At 40.1% G+C, this 20,185-nt stretch overlaps 1 protein-coding gene across 1 annotated transcript in view; it reads left to right on the top strand.

The window, feature by feature from the left end:
* LOC121861363 (serine/threonine-protein kinase Warts-like) overlaps positions 1-3,900 on the top strand; it is a 109,921-nt gene extending 106,021 nt beyond the window's left edge. Inside the window, exons 13-14 of the mRNA XM_042359012.1 lie at positions 993-1,208; positions 1,821-3,900. Coding sequence (XP_042214946.1) covers positions 993-1,208; positions 1,821-1,960 — 356 coding nt within the window. The 3' untranslated portion in view covers positions 1,961-3,900. The remainder of the gene's footprint in view (positions 1-992; positions 1,209-1,820) is intronic.
* The last annotated feature ends 16,285 nt before the right edge of the window (positions 3,901-20,185 follow it).

The raw sequence follows: 20,185 nt of genomic DNA, 5'->3' as shown, positions 1-20,185 counted from the left end.
GAAACTTTTAAAGATAATAAAAAAATACTATAAATTAAGGCATATAATATAACCCATGTTTGTTCTATAACTATCTATCATAACCTTTAAAACAACCAACGAAACATACCAACAACACACAATCTTCTCTTTAGCTAAACAACTAACAAAATAAACTACAACGAGGTAAACAATCCCAAAAATATAATGAAAACGAACGATTGATTGATTGTGGTAATTAACATACCTGGCGACGCAACACTGTAGTACATTGTTTTGGTCCTGGCTAATGGTAGTTGGTAGTTGACTTGTTTGGACACCAGCACCGGACCTCTATATCCATACCAAGAATAAATATGTGTTTGGGTAATACTACTAAATAAAAAAAAAATAAAAATAAAAATAATTAATAGGGTAGTTTGTTTTTATTATGACGGCCCTGTAATTGGTGAAATAGGTTGTTGTAGGTAATGCAGAGGTAAATACAGTCTTGGGTGTTGGAAATAGTTAAACCCGGGGATGTTAAATATTCAGGAATGATATTTGTTTATTAACGTTTATTTGGTTTAGTTAAAGACGGAAAAGGTTTATTATTATTATACAATTTGGTGAAATCTTATGCTGTTCTCTTTTTCTTTGTATTATATTATTGTTAGTATTATAGTCCATCATATTTCTTCTTATTTACTAATTTACTCTAAAAAAAAATCGGATTACCTGAAGAATCTCCACCCCAGCTTATTTCACCTAAAGATTAACCACCCGAACCTAACCTAACCACCCGAACCTAACCTAACCTAACCACCCGAACCTAACCTAACCTAACCTAACCTAACCTAACCTAACCCCATCCTCCCAAACAGTGTTAGGGTGGTTAATCTTTAGGTGAAATAAGCTGGGGTGGTGATTCTTCAGGTGATCCATTTTTCTCTCCTTATAAATCATCCCAACTCATCTTTGTTTATTATCATTTAGTAGTCATTATTTAGCTTGACCTTTGACCTCTCTTACAGGAGTGAGGAGCCACAACAACAGCAACAGTAGCGAGGTCACAGGGTCAGCGACGGGGGTCTCCCACGCCCAAACGCCCGCACACGCCGCCCAAAACCCCCTGAACAAGGTAGCTCACGCCTCCATGACACGCCTTGAGGTCAACCTTGAGGAATTGGAGATGGAGGCGATGGAACAGGACGCCCAGGCCTCAGGGGCAGTACTGGCCCTAGCCATGGGTACGTCACGGGGTATGGGTGAAGGGGGAGGAAGGTGGCTGGTGATGTGTGGTGGGGTGATGGAGAAGTGTGGTTAGTGATGGGTGATAGGGAAGGGGATTAGGTGGTTGGTGATGGGGATAGGGGGAGGTCAGTAGATGGGTAGTGGTGGAAAAAGTGTCAGCTGAATGGAAGATGCTGAGTGTTGGGGAAGAGTGTCAAGTGTTGGGGAAGTGTGTCAAGTGTTGGGGAAGTGTGTCAAGTGTTGGGGAAGTGTGTCAAGTGTTGGGGAAGTGTGTCAAGTGTTGGGGAAGTGTGTCAAGTGTTGGGGAAGAGTGTCAAGTGTTGGGGAAATGTGTCAAGTGTTGGGGAAGTGTGTCAAGTGTTGGGGAAGTGTGTCAAGTGTTGGGGAAGTGCGTCAAGTGTTGGGGAATTACCTGGCAATGTCATTCTTGTTAAATTCTTGTTAACTTGACTGTCTCCTGTGTGTGTGTGTGTGTGTGTGTGTGTGTGTGTGTGTGTGTGTGTGTGTGTGCAACAGATTCAAAACAAGTCTTATAAATCATATTAACAACACATAATGCAGTATTGATTGAGTTGCCATGGTTACATACCTGTGTGTTGTGTGTACAGGTGTGTGCATCACGGCGCTGCTGGTGGTGCTGGTCGGCTGCCGTCTCAGAGGTGTTCGTCGACGTCTACGGAAGCAGCGAGGTAGTCGTTCACCTTATTCCCACGACGCCGATTACCTCGTCAACGGCATGTATCTGTAGAAGGGGTGACACGGTGAACTCGCTGTGAAGACCTGTGTATGTGTCTAATGTAGAAGGACACGACGGAAGATACGAGAGACAAGAGGCACCAGTCAGTTAGATGTGTCCCTGAGGAAAACAAAAGTAAATAGATTCACCCTCCTTGACTACCTGCCTGACGAAGGGATGACAACACCTCCCTCTGAGAAACAACGAAGAAGATTTTTACTAAACAAGTTAAGAAATTAAATAGTTTGAATGTTATGAAGAAGGAAAACTATGAAACTGGATCTCACGAAATTGATGATAGGACGGACCATAGATTGGTCTGTGAAGGTGAGGCCTATTGTAATGACTAAGTGCCCTTATATGGGAACCTGTGTTAGGTGCCACGAGATGATTAGATAAGTTGTGAGCGTCATTTATAGGTCCACAGGTGTAGTACAGGTGAGACAGGAACAAATGGCAGGTTATATCACTATAATGTGTAAAGCATCAGTATTTACCTATGCCCTGTTTGTTATTTAAGTAAGTACAGTAATCACTAAGGAGTATTTATCAAAGCTTGAGTCATTACTGTTTACCAAAGTCACTTATTATGCATATAATTACAGTAATTATAAAGAACAAAATAATAATAATATAACATGGTGGCAATAATATAATTCGCGGTAAATTATTTTGTATATTTCCAAGTAATAAAATAATATATACCAAAAAAAAAGGCTTTTGCCATGGTTATCTGCAAGAAAATTATATACAAAAATAACCTAATAATTTATCTACATGACACAAGATATCATAACTATAGAGGTGTCACGTGTCATCGAAAAAGAATACCAAGATTTTCAATAATTATAATATTTACATCTGGGGATTCTTTTTTGATCACCCTGTAACTGGCGGGAAAGTCAGTCGCTTACACCAACGTTTTGACTTGGACGTAGCCTTAAGTTTAGTCGTTTTAGTACAAGACAACACAGAGGGAAGGAAACTGAAGTGTATAAGGTAGATTTTGTTTATTAACTCTTTATTGCAATTATTAAAAGCTAAAATACTATTGAACTAATAAAACCGCTTTAGAGAGAGAGAGAGAGAGTCAGCGAGAGAGAAAAGAGGGAGAAAGAGAAACAAATTAATGACAAATGAGGTGATTGATGGGAACTGCAAAGTCATAATAATAATAATAATAATAATAATAATAATAATAATAATCTTTCTCAGTTTCCCTCCCTCACCGTGTATCGTCACCATTAATGTGTCATTTATCAAGACTCGGTTCCTCGTGTTTCTCCTGCAGAAGGTGTAAAGCGTTTTCACCTATATTTTTTTTTCAGCCGTTGTATGTTACATGACAACCAACCACGTGTCATATTAACCACGTGTCATACCAACCACATGTTATACCAACCACGTGTCATACCAACCACGTGTCATACCAACCACGTGTCATACTAACCACGTGTCATACCAACCACGTGTCATACCAACCACGTGTTATACCAACCACGTGTCATACCAACCACGTGTTATACCAACCACGTATTATACCAACCGCGTTATACCAACCACATGTCATACCAACCACGTGTCATACCAACCACATGTCATACCAACCACGTGTCATACCAACCACGTGTCATACCAACCACGTGTCATACCAACCAGTCATATTTACATTATATTCCCGTGTGTGGTGTTGTCTTAGGTTTACACGCAAATTAGTGTTATTTCTTTCACAACCTTTATCACTCAGTCCTTCGATTAGTTATGATTTTAGTGTCCCGTTAAGTTATGATTCAGCTACAGATGTTTATAGTTGATATATTGAGATAAATGATAAATATTGAATAAATAATCTCTTTTTCACAATGACAACGGGAGAGACTAAATGATAAAAAATATACCCAATCATTCATCGCAAGAGAAATACTAAATAAGAATGATTTTTTTTTTTTTTAGTCATTAACCAAATCATTCTCCGTTCTTTTAAGCATAGTAGAATGATACACTGGTGAAGAACGATGTATTCAGTACTGAGAGATGGGATTTTTTTTTTATGATCACGTCTATAAAAAAAAACACAAGAAGGGAGTGAGGCGTAACGGTGAGTGTGGGACAAAGGGGAGAGAACTCGAGGGTGGGTATAGAGAGGGAGGTGGAGGAGAAGGTAAAAATAACAACAAAACACTCGTGGGTTGCGTGTTTAAACATCTTCAATCTATCTTGTGGATTTTCCTTCAATATTGATGGTTAAAAATAGATGTTTATATCCGCTGAAGTTATAGAAGAAGAAGAAGAAGACAAAGAGAAAATAACACGAATAATCTTTCTTGATTCTGTCTCGATGCGCAGGTCGCGTCACCTGTAGATTTAAGAAGATCAACACTAAGTACTGTAATTAACAAATATTGACACCCGCTTCTCAGCCTGCCTATACACGTGTGCCCCCCCACCCCTAAAGTGTGTGTGTGTGTGTGTGTGTGTGTGTGTGTGTGTGTGTGTGTGTGTGTGTGTGTGTGTGTGTGTGTGTGTGTGTGTGTGTGTGTGTCTGTGTGTGTATTCTGTGTGAATTAGTTAATATTGCACGAGCTGGTGTGTATTTATCAGCCTCGTGTGTGTGTGTGTGTGTGTGTGTGTGTGTGTGTGTGTGTGTGTGTGTGTGTGTGTGTGTGTGTGTGTGTGTGTGTGTCTGTGTGTGTATTCTGTGTGAGTTATTAATATTGCACAAGCTGGTGTGTATTTATCAGCCTCGTGTGTGTGTGTGTGTGTGTGTGTGTGTGTGTGTGTGAGTGTGTGTGTGTGTGTTTGTGTGTGTGTGTGTGTACCTGGATGGATGAGATACCACGCCTTGGGTCCTGGTCACTGTATAAGACATGAGAGATAAGACAGTAATATATTCCCCAGTGTCAGGCATAAAGACTTACACGCTAATATCACAGAGGAGCATCTTGCCTTATTACACGCACTCAACCTGGATGTCTGGTTACCTGGCAGAGCACACACACACATATAGCCTCTTATTGATGATAGTCTTGTATATCATTTTAAAATCCACCTGCGTTCACCTCACGTTCCCGAGCTTGTGTTAAACTTACCGTAACACTCCAGGCATTCGTCTCACCTCCGGCAACTGGCGTGAAGACAGTGAAGGATCATAGTCACTGAATACAGACAGAGATGATGTTCTTACCGTCAATGAGGAGAACGTCACAGTCATGTCTCCAGCTCCTACACACACGTTCTTTAAGAGGTAAACTATAAACAATATGACCTAATAGTTATCCTGGCTGGTAACCGAGATAATCACCAGCAACTTTATGTTTGACAAAAGTTCCGAAAATTAATTTAAAAAAGCCTCACAACTCATCATATGCAGCTCAAGGGTTGTAAATAAAGGAAAAGTTATAGGGTATATGCCTCGTCAGTATTACCTGCCTGTAACTGCCTTCACTGATAGTCAAACACAGATAATAATAAAAAAAACTTCAGTGTTATCAAAATCATCCGAGCTCTTTAGGGTGCCCAATATCCCGATCACGTTTTAAGAGTTACCGCTACAGCATAAAGACACGCTTGAGTAACTCCGATTACCCCGCGAGCTCGTCCAGCGACGAGTGACCGGCAGCTGAGACATGATTCTCTCCCGGTGAGAATTTAGTGTCGCGTCTGCACCGTACAGCTGCAGGTGCAGGTGTGTCATGTACTGTACCACAGGTGTGTGAATGATACAGGTGTTGACGACACTCACGAGGCCTTGTATGCCTGCAGGTTGTGGTGATCTGTTTCCTGATGCTTCGTGTCATAAGTACTGGAAATAATACTTATAAATATAATTTATCAAACAAGAAAAATAAAATACTTTTAATTTAAAGAATAGCATTACGATGCTACACACAAATATATATGAAGATTTATTTTGTTTTTGGGGATACATAAGTCACGTTACAGCGCAAACTATTAAACATTACTGCGCTATGACATAACAACTTTGAAAGGCTTGTGGTAGAAACTACATCTTTGAATAAGAAATAAATCTCGCTGGTAAGCAAATTTTCCGTGGGTGGTTGGGGCGATGGGGGGGAGGGGGTGTTCTTAATCTTTCATTTGACCAGATTCTTAAGGTGAAGGTCATGCCATCTTAGGTCACTGTTATGACGTCTTGGACAGGTAAAATTATCTCTGGTTTTAAAACGAAAAGTTATTAGAAATGTTTGCCTGCAGATAAGATGTATCATGGCTGAAGACAATTGTCTCATTATGTTATAACCTCCACCTGTGAGGGACTGACTGTCTACCTCCACAACTCTCAGCCTCACAGTGGTGCACCACCCTGAGGACGCAGACGGCGACAATAACGGACGCTTCCTTACAGCGTCGTCTCGTTACTGCAGGCAGATGTTACCGTTGGTTTCGTGTTCTGGACCAACATTTCTCTTGTAAGAGAGCCAGACCCTGGAGGTGGAGTAAGAGAGCCAGACCCTGGAGGTGGGGTAAGAGTCAGACCCTGGAGGTGGGGTAAGAGTCAGACCCTGGAGGAAACTTATAATAAAATTGTAACTTGACATTCAGTGCCTTGTTCACGGGGTGAGGGAGAGGGTGTGTGAGGCCCAGCCGTCTCACTCGGTGCGTCGCGGGGGAGCAAAACAATATTACTTTCCTTATATTATCTATAAGACATTGGTCGTGTGTCGCCCCAAGTCTTATATAGCGACTACAACCTGTACACCGGTCGTTCGTTATCAACATTTACACGTCTTGGCCAAATGGCTTGTTTTTGTGAGTTTACAAAGACGGGTTTTACTGCAAGGAATTATACGATTATGTTAATAAATTCTCTCGTTTCAGAATTACAAATTAGTTTAGAAAATCAACACGAACTCAGTGTTTTAGAAACTGACCTCTTAAAAGAACTGTCCACTGAGTTAGAGAAACGATCTTTCTTAACACTGTATGTATAGAACGAGAAGCAAAGGCGTCTGCCTCGTCAACATGTGGAGGTTATCACTGAGGAAGAGTTAGCTACAACTACACGATATTTACTACTGAACCAGATTTAATACGTATTTGTTAAGGCGAATATTTACAAAAATGTTAAATACATAATGTAAACGTATTCTAAAATGATACACAATGATAGAATTCTCACGTAGTTCATAATAACTCGTCATAACCACGACTAAAGAAGTTATTAAAGAAATTCTCCACAAGTATTGGTAGTTACAAGAATTGCTTATAGATTTAACTAGCGAAAGATAGGTTGTTTACTGGAGACTGTCCTGGCTGGCAGATGAATGTTGCTGGCACGTAACTTTCATAAAGAGTTCTTTCTTGCTTCACTTCTCGCCATCCAGGGGTCGAGTGAGTCTTTTTTTTTGAGGGATTTAACATTAATTATAACATTTATGGAGAAGGCATATTATACTTTACGTTAGTGTACAGGAGTCGTAGCGGAGTAAGTATGTTTTAATAAATGAGACGGAGTAAGCGTCAGGCACTCTGGTGTTTGTGTTAGTGCTGGAGGATAGGGATCATAGGTGTAAAACATTGTTGACAAGAGTTAGACTGCAAAGGTATGTTTGAGGGATACACGACTGCGGGCTCGGTTACAGAGACGTTTTTCCCACACCTGACTTACGCTGCGTAATTTTTGCGTAAATAGCGTGCACACGTATATGACACTTATTTTACCTTTACTTTATGTATGGTGTGTCTACATAAGCACACGTATGAATTAAGATACATGCACACACGCACACTCACATTATACAGATCAAAACTTCAAGAATTTCAGTGCCTCAGTGGTTTTCCTTATAATGACTTTGCATCAAGCATGGTAAGAGTAATTGTACACCTCATATGGATACCCCCACATACACTTTGGATGTATGAATGTTTATCATCTATAACCGTAGAGAGTTAAGGAAACCTTAAGTTACTGTCATCAGACTGTCAGTACGCTTTCCCACGCTCAGGCGTGACGCAGCTGTGTTGGCTAGCTAGGGTAGACCAAGTACTGTACATTACCGTATGTTTGCCACCAACTGTCTGTTAATCTCGGTTGCATCTTCCCTGCGCGTTGTTATACCGTGGATCAGCTAACGCACTGGATTAGAAAACTTCACTGTTACCAACGGGTTAATAAAGCTTATCCTCCCATGCTGTAACAAGAGATAACAGTCGTTACAGGCTACTGTGAGGAACACTATGACTCTAACATGAAGTTTTCTGCCACTCCAGGCGGCGTGTAACTCATACACCGCCACCGTAACTCCGCGTGTTATTGTTGTCACGACCCGCGCTGTCCAACCTCAGACCATCACTATTTCTTTGTTGACGTGCGTAGGTAAGTTGTGTTATTATAGTGAGGTAGCTGCAACCCCCCCCCCCCTCCTGAGGCGCTGGCTGGCCTCAGACTGGTGCAACTATCAATAACTGTCTATGTATGTGATTTACATTTTTGTAAGCTGAGCGACATTACCCATTGTGACATTATTTTGGTTGGCACTGAGTAGTATTGGTGAAGATGGTGCATGTGGTGGTCCTGTGGTGGAGGTGACCCAGGGTGTGTGAGTCCCCGTCCACCACCGCTCCTACCTCCTCCTCCTCTTATCCCTGTAGTGTAGGAGGTGGAGCAGGTGGGTGGGTGTGTGTCTGCCAGCTACCACTCCCTCTACTGCCGCTGCTGTTGTTTATAAAAGTTTTGCTTGTTTTACTGTCGACTGAGAGAGCTCTAGAGTGCTGTGGACTCCCCTGGCTATAGTTAGTCCGGTTATGACGGCTAATGTAAATATGTTAAATAATAATAAATTATGGACAATGTGATAATGTTTTACCTTAACCTAATTTACATAATTTTCTAAGACATGTCAATAGAGTATATACATAGACAGTAAATTACCTTTGGTCTTCAACCAGAGACCCACGGGTGTTGTCTTAATGTTGTATTGTGATTGGTCGGCCAAACAGGTAGATCTCAGGTAATCATTAATAACAAGATTACATAAACCTGTATCACCAATGGTAGTTCGGTAGTTTTCCCCCACTAAAAATATTATACCAATTGGACCTTAGTATGTATTATTAATGTGAATTAAGAGGTCAATATGACATAATGTGAAGTGTTGGTCGCGGATCTCTTGCGCGCGCGCGAACACACACACACACACACACACATGCTGATATAGCAGGAGTCGTAGACCCTCAGCAATGTGGCAATATGAAAACTTCCTCCACCACTCACTGTCTTGTCAGCTTTCTCGATTACATATACCGCCATCTCGAGAAACGAAAAACGTCTGTAGATGTCGCCTTCATTGATTTCACTAAAGCATTCGACCTAGTCGACCACAATATAATCATCAACAAAGCTATTGACCTCGGGCTTCGGAGAAGTCTTATACCATGGCTTACAGACTTCCTCAGTGACCGACGCCAAGCTGTACGCTTCCAGGCTGTCTCCACCTTTGAAGTCACTCACCTGTGGCATCCCAAGGCACCAAGATGGGACCACTCTGCTTCCTTATGCTCATCAGCGATGCCCCTAGAGAGAAGCCCCTGCTCGCTGGAAATATGTCAAACGACTCCACCATTGGGATGGCATCCTTGGTCTGCTCCCGACTATACCGCCCTTCAGGATTTATTGAACAGTCTCAAAAATTGGGCCACCAACAACCATGTCACCATCAACCATACCAAGACCATGGTTATGCACATCAACCTCTCCTTCGACATTGTCCCACCTCCTTCCATTACTTTAGGTCCGAACACACTCCAGGTTGTAGATTCCACGAAGCTCCTCGGCGTCACCATAGACAACAAACTAAATTGGAAACCACACGTCAGTGAAGTTGTCAAATCCTCCAGTTTCCGTCTCCACCTCATCCGCCGACTCAAGTCCCTCGGAGTTCCTGCACCCAAGCTCCTCAGTGTTTACACAACATTCATACTTCCCAAGCTCACCTATGCCTCCCCCACCTGGTCTTCCTCCCTAAATGCCACACAACGTAAACACCTAGAAAAGGGCAAAAGAGGGCATGCAAGATTATTCTCTCCCTTCCTACTCCACATATCAAGAAGCGTCAACACACTGACCCTTTCGACTCACTGACCATCACCACGACCTCATCTGCAAATTTGGTAAGAAGCTTCTACACCATCCTCGACACCGGCTCCTACTACCACCTGAGATCCCTAGCCCGAGAATTGCTGTTCGACACCACAACCGCATCCAGCCCATACGTGCACGAACTGATCGCTATAAGAACAGCCCAGTCCCAACCATTGTAAAAATTATCAATAACTTGTAATAAACCAGTGTATTCACTCTCAGTAAATACTACTTTGCACTGTCACTATGTTGAAATGCCCTGTAGTTTGAGCTTTTCCCATCTAGTTATTATATATCTTATTTGTATCACTTATGTTACTTGTATATTATTTGTAATTTGAAACCCATTCCCCAAATATGTAACTGTATATTTTCAGCCTCTTGGCTGCTAAGCTCTTCAATAAACCGTTAATTATTATTATTGTTATTATTATTATTATTATTACTATTATTATTACTATATTATTATTATTATTATTATTATTATTACTATACATATATTACACACACACACACACACACATGCACAAGGATCACATATAAATTCAATGTTTACTAATCTGACTCAGAGAACTAAAGGATCAATATAATCTGAACTTATCCAGAACTCACTCAACCGTGGATCAACCCATGTGGATCACTCTACAACGTGTGGATCACCCCTCCACCAACGCGTGGATCACTCCCACAACGTATGGATCACCCCACAATGTGGATCACCCCCACACCAACGCGTGGATCACCCCCACAACGTATGGATCACCCACAATGTGTGGATCACCCCACACCAACGCGTGGATCACCCCCACAACGTATGGATCACCCCACAATGTGTGGATCACCCTCAAACCAACGCGTTGATCACCCCACAACGTATGGATCACCCCCACAATGTGTGGATCACCCCACACAACGTGTGGATCACCCCACAACGTATGGATCACCCCCACAATGTGTGGATCACCCTCACGCCAACGCGTGGATCACTCCCACAACGTGTGGATCACCCTCACACCAACGCGTGGATCACCCCAACGTATGGATCACCCCACAATGTGTGGATCACCCCACACCAACGCGTGGATCACCCCACAACGTATGGATCACCCCACAATGTGGGATCCCCCACCAACTCGTGGATCACCCACAACGTATGGATCACCCCCACAACGCGTGGATCACCCCCACAATGTGGGATCACCCCCAAAACGTATGGATCACCCCACAACGTATGAATCACCCCACAACGCGTGGATCACCCCCACAATGTGCGGATCACCCCCCACAACGTATGAATCACCCCCACAGTATGGATCACCCCCACAACGTGGATCACCCCCACACAACGTATGCGCGTGGATCACCCCACAATGATCACCCCACAACGTATGAATCACCCCCACAACGTATGGATCCCCACAACGTATGGGATCACCCCCACAACGTATGGATCACCCCCACAACGTATGGATCACCCCCACAACGCGTGGATCACCCCCACAATGTGTGGATCACCCCCACACCAACACGTGCATCATACACACCAACACCAATAGTTATAATGTTGACGCAGAGTAAACTGTTCCCGCTGGTAACACTGAAAACGGCAAGAAACTATTAAAAACTTTTACTGGTGTAAACTTTGAAAACCGATACTCATTTTTGTACCCTGACTGGCAGGATGCAGAGAGAGAGAGCAAAATTCCCTAATTTTGTTGATGTTTAATGGATTCATAATTCCCGCCCGAGCCAGGAGCGTCAGCTGATTGGCCGTGTTCACCACATTAAAAGTTTGGCGAAAAATGCACTAGTTTTACTTCCTTATCGCTTTATGTGACATTCTTAGGTATCTTTTTAATAATAATATTATTTCCAATATTATTTATTTGTATATACATAACGGAAAATGATGGATGTGGAGAAACTATCGATAAAATGAAAATAAACTCAACCTGTTTGTTTTTCGCCATTACAGTTGGGTCTGACAACAGGTGGAATTGGTGTGTTATTCCTGACAAATACCCCTAATGAAGTGTTTTTTAGTGTTAATAAGTGAATTTGGAAATGAGAAGAGTATAAACAGTTAAGTAATGATTAGTGCAGTGAATAAACACAAAATAAAATCAAGAAAACTATCGGTAATTATGATGAAAAGAATGTCACTCCGCAACTACAAGACGAAGTTTGTTTTATATGTTACAATTATATACAATGATGTCGAAAGGTAAGTACTCCTGTGTAATGCTTCTAATTTATTTATATTTAATTAGTTCGAGACCAGTATCTTAACCTATGAAACTGTATGATGCAGGAAATTTCGTCACCGCGTGAGGTCATGTTTGCAGCAAGTCTCGCGTATCACAGTTTTATTATTAGAAATATTAGCTGAGATAAATGTGATATGCTGTGCAGTCTTTCTTATTTCATCTACGAAGTGTTTTATTTAGTTCATTTCAGCCGCAGGTGAATTTTAAATGCTTGTGTTTCCATACATCAACCACTACATGTCTTCGGTACACTCATCTTCACAAGTCTTCATTAATAGTTTACTACTTGATCCTGTGAGAAGGAGCAATTTTAGGAAAAAATGGTTTGAAGAATAACTTGTTTCTTACCTTTCGAATATCCAAAAGAGAGGTTGGAGGAATTGCAACTTTCCTTCTTTTGTTTGGTGTTGAAGGTGAACCATGCGGCCATTATAAGCTGTGTACGTGAGCGTGGAAAGACAAACGTTTCAGATATTAACTCTTCTCTTCTGTACACGAAAGACTGGCAGCAACTTTAAAAAAAAAAATTGTATAGTTGATTGTAAATTATTTTTTTAAATGGTAATATCCAGGTATCAACAAATAACAAAAGTTTTACGGGAATTTTCGTGTTATTTGTTTGGCGATTTTGTCTGTGCTTGCGTTTCATACCTGAACAGCGTCTGGTAGCCATCAACGTTTGCTAGCAACCAATGATTTATCGTAAATAAGTTAAATCAACCCAACAAACCTTACCTAACCTATCTATTATAAATTAAAAGTATATTATTTTAAGTTAGGTTAGATAGAGTGATCAGGATGCTATTTTGTTAATAATAGTTCGTATGGAAAGTTCATTGGGAATCCTTCAGTTGTCCTGCGTTAGGGTCACAGTGTCACCTTACTCCTGGCCCCAGTTATTTACTCAACAAAAACTAGAGAAAAACAAGTGGAAAGTTACAATTCCTCTTAACTTTTTTTTTTAATTCGAGAGGTAAGAAAAAGTTTTCTTTATCAAATTTTCCTGAAATTGTCCCTTCTAACAGGATCACGCAGTAGAACTATTACAGTATACACTTTACTGACAAGTGAATACACTTAAAAAAGTCGCCATTGTGAAGTTGTTTTGTGGTAATGTTTTAATCCTGTCATGGCTCTGTTTGAATTGTCTATAGTTATTAGTCACTCCCATGCATGTTAGCCACTGCCTTATATAAAATATACTCGTATACTTTACTGTATATCCTGACTGCTCATGCACTCAGTGTTGACTTGTCACTATAAGACAGACTTAACGACTCCTGGCTCCACCAACCCCTCCGCACTGCTATGAAAGTTTGAAGGACAATTAAAATATCGATCATACCTGAAGACTATTTGCTTTTTATTTTTATACGATGCTTCGTTTCATAGCCCATGGTTATTTACAATACATTATATATATTTTTTCTTTATTTGTATAATGCAGTTTATTATAAATCTGCCTAGGAATCACCTCGCCATGCTTGAGGTCAAGACTATAAGTTGTCAAACACCCTCCGCTGATGTTAAAATGACATACACACAGTATAGGTCGAACCCGCGGACGTTAACCCCGTGAATATTGACTGTGAGTTAAAGTCCACGCAGTTCAATTTGTAGTGACTTTTATTTTGTTAGTTGTGATTATTCATAAATAGTGAGTTTAGGAACAAGTAATTCAAGGTGTAGTTTAATATCGCGGTCCTTAATAATAATTTGTTTTCTTCAGGATTTTCACTTCAGGCATTTTAGAAAATATATTTTGCAGACAGCAAACCACCATTAAGGCCCGTGAGCCTAAACTACACACACACACACACACTGTTAGGCACCATGGTCCTCAACATCCGCTCGGCAGCCCAAAACTGGAAATCGGTCTATTATCGTGTGGCCGAGCTCCCATTCTCACCAGTTCCTGAGACTCTGGTTCTCCCATTGTGTTACCTTTTATTACACTCTTAGGTAACTCACTGTCACAAATCGGCTCCTTGGCCACACGATGACCATCTCTGTCACTCCTACCATAGCTGAGGTCCACGGCGTCCATTCCATTTCCCAATTGGTCTTGTCACTCAGAGATCCACAGCGTCACTCATAAGACAAATAAGACAAAGACCTGAAGAAAAAACATCCTCAGTCCCAACACCAAGATCTGATTCATCCCCAAACACTTCCAACACACACACACACACACACACACACACACACACACACACATCACATTAAAGGCTCGTCGGTCAGGGGGAAATAACACGCATCCATATAACAAGACAATTACCTTACAAGGCCAACTCTAACGACCCATCAGGTGAACGGAAAGGTGTTTGGACTGTGGAGTTAACACCTAGTAACTCTACAATAATTCTCACTCCCCACACTACAGATATGGAAGTTTGAAGCCTTGTTAAGAAGACATCCACTACTATATAATAAATTATCTGGTGGTGGTGGTGGTGTTGCTGTGAGCCATTGTTGAACGTTGTATGGGAATTGAAGAAAAAAATCGTCCGTGGCCTAAACTATTGTTATGAGGAAATTGTATCAGATGTCGTAAATGTTGTTAAGGGTTCAGCTAACGTCTTCCATACGCACGGGGGCGATAAAAACAAACGGCCCTCCATAACGATGCTGTGTAATCGGGTGCCTTGAATAGGAGACGTTGGTAAGAGAGGTGTAGAGAATGGGAGGGCGTTTGTGTCTCACATTAGGTACCAGGCCTAGTGGATTTTCGACGATAAGGAGAGAGTGGTTTTTGTATAGAGAAAATGTCCTCATATTCCTGGGTGTGTTTTTTTTACTTCTTTTTCTCCTGCCTATATATATATACAGTATAGGGCCTATACTATAGGCTAAGTCTTCTGTTCACACACACACACACACACACACACACACACGTCTCCATATCCGTCCCCAACAAAAAATATTACGAAGAAACAGTACTCAGTTACCATCTGGCACTCATAATATACTGTATATGGTATGTGAGTTTACCACCATGTGTATTTCTTATTAAACAAACAAAAATAACTAAGTGGCTGCAGATATACTGTACTCAGCTCGGACCCATCATGGTTTGTGTGTTGGTGAAGAGTTAGTGTGTGGCGTGTTAGTGTCCTGTGTGTGTGTCTGTGTGTGTGTGTGTTTGTGTGTGTTTGTGTGTGTGTGTGTGTGTGTGTGTGTGTGTGTGTGTGTGTATAAAGATGTGTGCTTGTATTTGCTTGTGTAAAGTTTATAGGTAGTGTAGTGTGTATGTGTGTGTATTTGTGTGCGTGCGTATGCTGTTTGTGTGCGTGTGCGTATGCTGTTTATGTGTATGCGTGTGTGCTGTTTATTTATACATGTGCGTGTGTGACCCCAGCAATATTTCGTGACGTCAGGGCTTTGATGTGGAAGAGTGATACTGGCTCTCACGTACTGTACCGTAGCGTGTTAATACCTGGGACTGACCAGCGCGTACTAATATCATTAAGCCTTAGGCCACGTTAAATAATGTTGGGTTGTCACAGCAGACAGACACGGGGGCAGGTGTAGGCAAGAGGAGAGAGAGAGAGGGGAGTATGTGCTTAGTTTGTACACTAGACTCGTACTGTACACACGGAAGCTGAAACATTGTTGAGGGAATATTATTATCCTGTTTCGTGACATAATTTAACTATAAAATGTCATATTTCGTATAAAAAAATACTAATAATTTTTCTCTTAGTATGATACAATATACTGAAGGGCGACACAAAGGAGATATTATGTACTGTACTAAAAAAATATAAATGTAAACATCTTTTTACGAGAAATATTTGGAAAAATATACCGAACGATAGACGAATGAGATTGTAGAAGTTATATAAAAATTCACTTAAATAAAACAGTTCGACAATAAAGGATCAAAACAAGATTACAGAAAATGGATAAATAAGTAATAGATATCATATGAAACGATAAAAAATAGGATAGAATTTTTCCCATTAGGAGATTTGACCCGGCAGTAAAGGGACTTGATTCCATTAAAGAGTTACAGTACGAGGATATAATGTTATGGTTGAGTAAAATAAAGGGATTATTAGGTACAGTGTCAACCTCGTGAGTACTTTTATAGAATGATAAGTCTTTTCGGTAAGTTATCGTAGCCTCGTTTATTAAGATGATTTATCTAACTTATGGGAGAAAAATGATTGATGTTTGAGTTCATTGCCTTAACGCTGAGTACAATAACGATTATTTCCCTTGAGTACGAATACGTTATTTGTACTCAAGGCGTTAAATCATCGTACTCGAGAGGTAAGGTTAGTTACAATGCCTTGACACATTCAATACCCTGATAATTTTCCCTTGAGTACGAAGACTTTGTACTTAAGAGATTATACAGTTATTTATACACCTACATAGTTTCTTTATTACGTAGCTATAACAGTAAATAGCATACCAACGGCGAACACAAAACTGTCCAGGAAATTTAGCCGCAGTTCGTAATCTCTCGTGTGTGTGTGTGTGTGTGTGTGTGTGTGTGTGTGTGTGTGTGTGTGTGTGTGTGTGTGTGTATGTGTGTGTGTGTGTGTGTGTGTGTGTGTTGGATGAGGTTATTAAGTAGCCGGCATAATCACTCGTGTCAATTTTCGTGTCTATATTTGGAAAGCTTTTTTTAAAAACAAGCGAAGTTTCATCTCATTTGCATACACAAATTATATTTTTGGTAATGGTATTTTCTTGATGAGAGAGAGAGAAGCCTCGATACTGTGATGATGATGATGATGATGATGATGATGATGATGATGATGATGATAATGATGATAATGATGATGATAAGAGAACACGATAACCGTAATTATTTTTAATGGTAATGAAGTTGGTAGTGATGAAGATTGTGATAATAATGATGTGTGTGTGTGTGTGTGTGTGTGTGTGTGTGTGTGTGTGTGTGTGTGTGTGTGTGTGTGTGTGTGTGTGTGTGTGTTATGGCACGTTACTTCCTTCCCAACCTCCTGATGGTTACCTCCTCCTTCAAACTCCTCCTTCACCTCATTTTTCTTCCTCTTTCTTTTTCCCTCTCCTTCTTCTCTTTACTTCCCCCTCCTCGTTTCTTCTTCCTCTCCTTCTCTTCCCCCACCACCTCCTCAGACACACACACACACCCTGACATATACACCCCTTACTCTTTTTCTTCCCAGGGTGACCCAGATCCCTAGTAAAGCTGGCGGCCCATGTGGTATTCCCCTCCTGTTTAAAAAACATTGTGCTCTCAAAACTTGCCCCAGTTCTACTAGGTCCCTTCCTCTCCTTCTCTCAGCGCCTCCTAGTCCCCCCCCCCCCTCCTTTTCAGCCCCCATTTTAGTCCCTCATTTCTCTCAGTGTTCCTTAGTCTCCACCCCTTTCTCTCAGTGCTGCCCATTCTCAGCCTGATCTCCCCTCTCCAGTCCCTTTAGTCCCTCATTTCTTTCAGCGCCCTTCAGTCCTTGCTTGTCCCGCTCAGTCCCCCTTAGTCCCCTCATTCTCTTTCAGCGCCTGTTAGTCCCCCTCTCTCAGCCTCACTGAGTCCCCTTCTCTCTCTCAGCCCCCCTTAGGGTCTGACAACTATATATTACAAGCAATAGCTACTGTACCTACTGTGGATATTTCCTTTAAACAAAAGATACTAAACAAAATGAAAAAACAACTAAGTGATAAAGACGACAAACGAACAAAATATAAATAAGTAGAAGGATTGACAAAGGAAATAGGAAAGAACATAAAATAAATCATTAAAACCAATAAGATGTCTGGTAATAAATTCTTCCTTCACTCGTAACTAATAGACAGTCTCGATAATTTTTATGCAACATTTATACTTAAGTTAATAAATTAATACAAAAACTTAATGTATAATAACAGTAAGGGAAAAAAATTGGATCTTTTTACTCTTAACACTTGATAATTTTTTTGGCAACTTTATAAATAATTAAATATATGAAATAGAAAACTAGAGTAATATAAAATAAAAACAAAATACCACAAACGACTCTTCTACTTTGCTATGGCGGACCACAAACCCACAAACACTTTACAGTATATCTACGCTCGTTAGTTCAAGTCTGTCTCAATAATTTGGGGGGGGAAGATTTTTATTTATTTATTTTTTGAAATCGGTCTATATATTCTACTTCCAGTCTCTCTCTCTCTCTCTCTCTCTCTCTCTCTCTCTCTCTCTCTCTCTCTCTCTCTCTCTCTCTCTCTCTCTCTCTCTCTCTCTCTCTCTCTCTCTCTCTCTCTCTCACAAGGTCTGTTCGTATTTGCTCTCTTTTTTATTACATTATTAATTTCTATCTTCTTTCTGTCTTTCATTATTTATACGTACTTGATTCTCTCTTTCTCTTTTCATCTTCTCTTCTCTCATCTCCTGTTTCATCCCATTCTCTTACATTTCTTCTCTTCTCTTTTCTCTTCTGTTTTACTTTTCATTACCTCTAGTCCTCTTCTTTTTCTCCCTTGCATCCTTTTAATATCCTAAATTCATTCTCTTCTCTCTCCTCATATGTTTCTTCCCATTCTCTTGTTCTCCTTCCTCTCTTTTCTCTCTTGCATCCTTTCATTATCCTCTCGTTTGTCGCTCCCATCCGTATACGAGAATAATTATAGGCACTGAAAGAATGAGTAATTAGAGAAACAAGGAGAAAGAATGGTTAATAAGAGAAACAAAGGGAAAGAATGAGTAATTAGAGAAACATGGAGAAAGAATGGTTAATAAGAGAAACAAAGGGAAAGGATGAGTAATTAGAGAAACAAGGAGAAAGAATGGTTAATAAGAGAAACAAAGGGAAAGAATGAGTAATTAGAGAAACAAGGAGAAAGAATGGTTAATAAGAGAAACAAAGGGAAAGAATGAGTAATTAGAGAAACAAGGAGAAAGAATGGTTAATAAGAGAAACAAAGGGTAAGAATGAGTAATTAGAGAAACAAGGAGAAAGAATGGTTAATAAGAGAAACAAAGGGAAAGAATGAGTAATTAGAGAAACAAGGAGAAAGAATGGTTAATAAGAGAAACAAAGGGTAAGAATGAGTAATTAGAGAAACATGGAGAAAGAATGGTTAATAAGAGAAACAAAGGGTAAGAATGAGTAATTAGAGAAACATGGAGAAAGAATGGTTAATAAGAGAAACAAAGGGAAAGAATGAGTAATTAGAGAAACAAGGAGAAAGAATGGTTAATAAGAGAAACAAAGGGTAAGAATGAGTAATTAGAGAAACAAGGAGAAAGAATGGTTAATAAGAGAAACAAAGGGAAAGAATGAGTAATTAGAGAAACAAGGAGAAAGAATGGTTAATAAGAGAAACAAAGGGTAAGAATGAGTAATTAGAGAAACATGGAGAAAGAATGGTTAATAAGAGAAACAAAGGGTAAGAATGAGTAATTAGAGAAACATGGAGAAAGAATGGTTAATAAGAGAAACAAAGGGTAAGAATGAGTAATTAGAGAAACATGGAGAAAGAATGGTTAATAAGAGAAACAAAGGGTAAGAATGAGTAATTAGAGAAACAAGGAGAAAGAATGATTAATGAAATAAACAAAGAAAAGGAATAAGTAATTAGATAAACAAACACAAAAATAATGAGTAAATTAATAAACAAACACAATATTATGCAAATATTATTTTTTTGTCCCGACATCAAGAATTCTGAATTATCTTAAAAATAAAACTAATTATAAAGTTGCTATCGTAATTTTCTATATAAACGAACCTCACTATTTTCAATATTTGTATAATACTCCAAAAATATCTCTCTATCTTAGGGAATGATTCACGTTGAGACACGGAAATAAAAAGATATATATATATATATTTTGCGCTAAACTGAAAAGCCTCGCGTGGTGGGTCTCAATACTCCCTCCTTCGTTGCCTT

This window comes from Homarus americanus, unplaced genomic scaffold (genome assembly GCF_018991925.1).
Source record: "Homarus americanus isolate GMGI-L3 unplaced genomic scaffold, GMGI_Hamer_2.0 scaffold24260, whole genome shotgun sequence".
NCBI lineage: Eukaryota > Metazoa > Arthropoda > Malacostraca > Decapoda > Nephropidae > Homarus > Homarus americanus.
The sequence above is the reverse complement of the archived record's forward strand: the minus strand, read 5'-3'. Positions and strand labels throughout refer to the sequence as shown.